General features: G+C 38.2%; 1 protein-coding gene across 1 annotated transcript in view; it reads left to right on the forward strand.

Moving 5' to 3' along the window:
• Positions 1–5,635, forward strand: part of HCN1 (hyperpolarization activated cyclic nucleotide gated potassium channel 1) — a 392,978-nt gene extending 387,343 nt beyond the window's left edge. The window contains exon 8 of the mRNA XM_039467436.2: positions 415–5,635. Within this exon, the coding sequence (XP_039323370.1) occupies positions 415–1,304 (890 nt within the window). The 3' untranslated portion in view covers positions 1,305–5,635. The remainder of the gene's footprint in view (positions 1–414) is intronic.
• The last annotated feature ends 1,468 nt before the right edge of the window (positions 5,636–7,103 follow it).

The following is a 7,103-nucleotide window of genomic DNA, read 5'->3' on the forward strand; positions in this document are numbered from 1 at the left end:
TTGTAGAGTGCCTATCACATAGTGCTCAAATGTTCTCTCTTTAATCTTCACGGTCTTTTCTTGAAAAAGTAACTTTAAAATCAAATGTTGATTCCAAGCTCATCCTAATCCAAAAGCCCTTTCTTCCTCCATTCTTAAAGGTGGTCCTCATGTTAAATATCTCCATTTCTTCCGTAAAATGGCTCTTTGCCATATTGCAGGGCTTTAAACTTGAGTAGAAAGTAAGAGTTCCCAGAAAAATAAAATACAGGAAGGGTGAAGGGCAGGAGCCATGTTGGTATCAGGTGAGTGCTTGGCTTTTTAAGCCCCTCCTGTGAAGCACGGCTGTACTTCTGCTTGCAGGAGCCACTCTCACTTGGCCTTGTCGTCAGTCGTGGGAGGCTTTCTAAGTGCCTATCTTTCTTTTGCTGACAGGAAAGAAAAACTCCATTCTTCTGCAAAAGTTCCAGAAGGATCTGAACACCGGTGTTTTCAACAATCAGGAGAACGAGATCCTGAAGCAGATTGTGAAACACGACAGGGAGATGGTGCAGGCAATCGCTCCCATCAATTATCCTCAAATGACAACCCTGAATTCTACACCCTCAACTACGACCCCGACCTCCCGCATGAGGACACAGTCTCCACCGGTGTACACAGCGACCAGCCTGTCTCACAGCAACCTGCATTCCCCCAGTCCCAGCACACAGACGCCCCAGCCGTCGGCCATCCTCTCGCCCTGCTCCTACACCACCGCGGTCTGCAGCCCTCCGGTACAGAGCCCTCTGGCCGCGCGAACTTTCCACTATGCCTCGCCCACGGCCTCCCAGCTGTCACTCATGCAGCAGCCGCCGCCGCAGCAGGTCCCGCAGTCCCAGGCGCCGCAGACTCAGCCGCAGCAGCAGTCCCCGCAGCCACAGACACCCGGCAGCTCCACGCCGAAAAACGAAGTGCACAAGAGCACGCAGGCGCTTCACAACACCAACCTGACCCGGGAAGTCAGGCCCCTCTCCGCCTCGCAGCCCTCGCTGCCCCACGAGGTGTCCACTCTGATTTCCAGACCTCATCCCACTGTGGGCGAGTCCCTGGCCTCCATTCCTCAACCCGTGACGGCGGTCCCCGGCACGGGCCTTCAGGCAGGGGGCAGGAGCACTGTCCCGCAGCGCGTCACCCTCTTCCGACAGATGTCGTCGGGAGCCATCCCCCCGAACCGAGGAGTCCCTCCGGCGCCCCCTCCACCAGCAGCTGCTCTTCCGAGAGAATCTTCCTCAGTCTTAAACACAGACCCAGACGCAGAAAAGCCACGATTTGCTTCAAATTTATGATCCCTGCTGATTGTCAAAGCAGAAAGAAATACTCTCGTAAACTGAGACTATACTCAGATCTTATTTTATTCTATCTCCTGATAGATCCCTCTAGCCTATTATGAAGAGATATTTTAGACAGCTCTGGCCTACACGTGAAATGTAAAAATATATATACATATACTATAAAATATATATCTAAATTCCCAAGAGAGGGTCAAAAGACCTGTTTAGCATTCAGTGTTACATGTCTTCCTTTCTTTAAATCATTAAAGGATTTAAAATGTTGTTGTAAGATTATTTATTTCTAACCGACTTTTACTTAAGTCCTTTGATATGTATATTTCTCTATTTTATGAAGAGTTCTTGGATTCAATGGAAACAAAACTGATTTTAAAAAGGCGACTCAAACGAGCTAGCAAATAGCACCAATCCAAACTTCCTTTCATTAGCTGTGTCTCTGCATCTAAATTGTTAATCATTAATGATGGAGAATTAAATAACAAATCCCATTTTATAGATCTAAATTGTATGTCGGTGCTTTCAATTTTGAATTAGGTTAAAGAATGCACTGCTTGCTCGGCCACCGTAGGAGACTAGCATTGCCACTGTTAAGAATATCACTAACCTCAAACATGTTCATCGATCTTTCAGCAAGCTGAGGGAAAATTAATATTTGTCTTCATGTGTTATCGGACTTTTACCAAGACTCGATCAATGTTAGTTGTAAATAACTTTTTCAACCCAAATAAAAATAGCTATTCTGTGTTGTATGAAGGTAAAAGTCATTGTTTAAGAATTTAGTTTTATTGCTTCACTTCAAAACTTAGAGTTTTAAATTTTACAAAACCTGATTGTGAGAATTATTCAATTGTAATGCAATGGCTTGAAACCTACAATATTATTTTAACCTGCAATGTTTTATGCAAAATTGTATGCTCGAACCTACAAATTGCTTGTATTACACCAAAAATCATTACTTTTCTTTCTTCTTGCCATAATTAAGCATCTGAAAATAGTCCCTGCATGCTTCTGGGGGGGGGGGGGGGGAAATAGGTTCAGATCAGTCATTGTAGGGAAAGGCTTACAGTATTTCTTGTTTCTAGAAAAGCATAACAATTCATTAATTGCCTATCTTAAAATTCGTATAAGGCTGACTTGGATCTCTGACTTAAGTCTAGAAGTGAGGTTTTCACTTTTATTTAACATTATTGCTATTATTATTATTTAAATAATTATTTGTAAAACACAGCTTGATTTGGAGTTAAGTGTGGTCTGTGTCTTCACTGTAGCTGGTAATTTACTATGGTGTTCATTTTAAAAAATAAATTCAATATAGCATCACGTCTGTTTGGGAACCCACATTTTGCTCTATGTATATTGTAACTAAGTGGTTAGTAAACCTTAAGGCATGTGGTGACTAACGTAGCCCTTAGATAGGAGGCTTGTCATTTTTAATGTGTTGAAAATACTACAGACATGGTGACAAAAAGCAGGGATAAAGTTGAATGTCTGTGAGCATTGTTTGTCTGTTTTCTTAACTCTTTCCATGGTCTGTGAGCACCTGCTTCTTCTCAAAGAACTCCCTTAGTAATCATTTGTGCCTAATGCATCCCACACATGTGGAGTATGACTGGAACACAATTGGAAGATTCCTAAAAACCGGCTTCTGTAAATAACCCAAGTTAAGAGCATGACCTAAAGTGGAGGTCTCCAGTATCTCTGACACTGGCAATACATTTAAGACCGTACAGAGATCACACATTATATGGGGCAGGGCCTGCAGATAGACTTGAGGACAGAAAACAAAAACAAAAGCAAAAACTCTAAAGTGGATCCTTGCTGTCTGTTATGCCTTTTGCAGATATGATACCTATAATACCAAAAGGAGTTGTTATGTTTAATTTCAAACAAATTCCAACTTGTGTGGAAGTAATCAACAATGCTAGTCAATGTAATGTAATGATCAATATGCTGGTGACATATGATGGCATGTCAGGAATACTGTTGTAAGAAAGGGGTTGTTCAGTCTACCTAGAACCTATGGGAAAGCTGCAAGACCATTTACATATCAGTACAAAACTCCTTTATTTTATTAAAATATGAGAATTAACTTCAATTTATTAAGATTATGTATTGGTCCTTTAAATTATTAAAGGTTTACATTTGATAGGATTAATGGATTTGGTAGTGAAATATTTTTATATACATATAAATTTTTGGTTTTTTATTTTGAGCACTATTGAGAAACATAAGCAAAGTTGAATTGCATGGTCTTTCAGTGCAACCATACAATTTTTATTCACTTTGTAATAGAATGGACAAAAAAATTAAGGTTTATATGTTAAACTAATAAAATGGTACAGGGTAAATTATATACATATATTTATGAATGTATATATAGTTAGATTAAGAAAAAAAATTACTCACATTCCTGTAATATAAAGGTCCATTGCTAGTTGAAAAGTGACCTCTTTTCTCTGTACATAGTGAAGCCCATACGTATGGAGTTTTAATCTGTACAGAAAGAAATGTATTATTGATTGGTCTTTCCGCTGCTGGGAAGATAATAGAATAGCTGATTCTTACAATAACTGTATGATCAGGGATGAGTTAGAGTATTTCTTTTGTCGTTGCTCAAAGCCATACATATATAAATATATATAAAGATTATTAATAAATTCAACAAAAAATAAACTACAATTATGAATATTTTATTTTATCAATATATGCTAATCAAATGTTTTATTTTATTAATGAGTACAGCTTTGCCTCTTTCTATTTTTACAACCTAAAATTTCCAAGAGAGCTTATACTTGATAATCACATAAAATCAATTATATTCTATAACTCTGGAATGAGAGGACTTTAAATAGAACATGAATTTTTCAACCACTTCTTTGTTTTACCTTTTCCATATAGTAAAATATGAGCTTCTTTTCTTTTTGGCTCTGTGCCTTTTCAGAATGGGGATGTTCTCCAACTTCAAAACACAGCTATTTTATTAGATATATAGATGAGAAATAATTTTCCTATAATAATTGTAAATAATTATCCTGTAAGATATTTATACAAACGTATTTTGTTATAATAGTTCTATAACATACCTATTTTATTATCATAGGGCCCAAGGCCCTATAATAGGCCCAATGCCCTATTATAACAAAATAGGTTTGTATAAATATATTCATATTTATAGCCATGGGGCCCTGCAAATGTATTTGGATAGTGATAGACCCTCCCCATACAAGTGAGTTTTAAATCAGACACAAAAGCCTGAAATAGAGTTTATCATAATGGGAATAAGTAGTGAAGCATTCCTGAAAACAAAGAGATAAATAATAGCAATGGTAATATATTCTATTCACCAAAAGAAAATAGCTTGTCTCTAGGTCTGGATGACCTCTTCATAAGTGAACGATTCCCTGATGAATGCTGTTCCACTTTAAAAAGATGGTTATTTTGCAATTTATAAACTTAACATACCATTTTCAGGACACTACAAAGTATATAGTCAAGTTATTACTGTTATTCCTGTAGGACATGGAATGATTTAAACAATATGACAGGTTTAAAATTTTACATGATTTCTTTCAAAACCTGAATTATTTGTACTTCACATCATGAGCAATCACTATTGTCTTTCACGACTATTTTTAAAATCTCCATACCTCCTCTTTCAGCTTAGGTTTTTCTATTTGTTAATTTTACCATGTTACTTTGCTTCTATGGCTCTCACTTGCCTCGTTTATAATGTTAAGCTGTTTGAATGAGGTATCTCTCCATTATACCTTTATCTTTTTAGAACATTTTCCATAAAATCCATGTGGTTATTTTGTTCATATGCACTACAACTAGAAAACTTTTATTATATGTTCACCTACCTTAAAAATTACTCATACTCTACTATGGGAAAGAAACATGGTCCTTATGGAATTGAATACTGAGCTATTTTAAGTCCTGCAAAGAATGACCTGTGATTGCTGCATGAGCCAAATTATAGCTCAGTTCTGTAACTGTATTCAGTATGGTTGTTTTCAAGGAAAATAGGATAGAGATTTTCTTTAAAAGATTTGCTGTTGTACTTAGGTGAGTATACCTGCTATTGTCACTCAAAAACAATGACTTTCTTAAGCAATTTCCATTTTTTCCTTTTTAACAACCCTGCACTCGCACAGCCCTGCTTCCTTGCTTTACCCTAATCCTGATTCTGCTTCTGATTCAGGCTCTGACATGGACAAATGGAGATTTTAAGGTTTTTTTATGAGAGTTGCCTTGCTGACATTCCCTGCTGTCAACCTTGAAAATTGTTTAAAGATGATATTAAAAGAACCTATATATAATGCTCTAAATTTGTCTCCAAGGTCCTTGATGTGGAGAGAATGAGTAATATATTCAATGCTGGAAAAATAATTATTTAGTGAAAAATTAAACCTACTTTTCTAAAATGTGGAGGTTTAACAGAACACTGCTGATTGGGAGCACTGGCAGCTGGAGCATATCACAGGAACCAAGATGGAGTGGGAAATACACATTTCAAAACCTTCTGAAAGGCTTTTAACATCAGGGCAAAAGTTTTACAGTGTTATACTTTATATTCTTAATTTGAGTTTATCAATGGGGAGGATTCACATTGAAATGTCTGTTTTGCTAACGTAATAAGGAATAATTATGGCAGAGCAAAAATTGGGGGCTATTTATAATAAAGGATGCTGGGTCCTAAGGAAGGTCCTAGGTTTGCTAAATAGAGTAATGGGAATAGGAAACTGAAAGTTGACTTGCTTTGCATAAGATAAAGAATAGATTGTGGCAGGAAAGAGGGACGAGAAGGTAAGAGGTAGAACCTGTGAGAAGGGAAAGAAGTGATGAAATAATTTTGACTAAAACAAAGCATGTTCTCAGGCCAGGTGTGGTGGCTCATATGTGTAATACCAGCACTTTGGGAGGCCAAGGTGGGAGGAACACTTGAGGCCAGGAGTTGGAGACCAACCTGGGCAGCATAGTGAGACCTGGTCTCTCCAAAAAAAAAAAAAAAAATTTAATTGACCAGGTGTGATGGTGTGCTCCTGTAGTCCTAGCTACTCAGAAAGTTGAGGCAGGAGGATCAGGATCGCTTGAACCCAGGAGGTCAGGGCTGCAGTGAGCCCTGTTCATGCCGCTGCACTCCAGCTGTGGGTGGGGGCAAAGCAAGACCCTTTCTCAAAAAAAAATAAAATCAAAAAGTGAAGCAAGTTCTTTAATTCCTATTAGAAGTACCACACACACTCCAAAGATCAACAAAGGTGAACATTCTATAGAGCTATTTTATTTATTTTTTTATTTATTTTTATTTTTTATTTTATTTTTATTTTTATTATTATTATTATTTTTTTAATTGCATTTTAGGTTTTGGGGTACATGTGATGAACATGCAAGATTGTTGCATAGGTACACACATGGCAGTGTGCTTTGCTGCCTTCCATCCCCTCACCTGTATCTGTCATTTCTCCCCATGCTATCTCTTCCCACCTCCCCACCCCCCCACCCCTCCCCCATTTCCCCCCAACGGACCCCAGTGTGTAGTGCTCCCCTCCCTGTGTCCATCTGTTCTCATTGTTCAACACCGACCTATGAGTGAGAATACACGGTGTTTGATTTTCTGCTCTTGTGTCAGTTTGCTGAGAATGATGGTTTCCAGGTTCATCCACGTCCCTACAAAGGACGTGAACTCATCGTTTTTGATGGCTGCGTAATATTCCATGGTGTATATGTACCACATTTTCCCTATCCAGTCTATCATCGTTGGGCATTTGGGTTGGTTCCAGGTCTTTGCTATTGTAA

The sequence above is a fragment of the Saimiri boliviensis genome, chromosome 1 (genome assembly GCF_048565385.1).
Source record: "Saimiri boliviensis isolate mSaiBol1 chromosome 1, mSaiBol1.pri, whole genome shotgun sequence".
NCBI lineage: Eukaryota > Metazoa > Chordata > Mammalia > Primates > Cebidae > Saimiri > Saimiri boliviensis.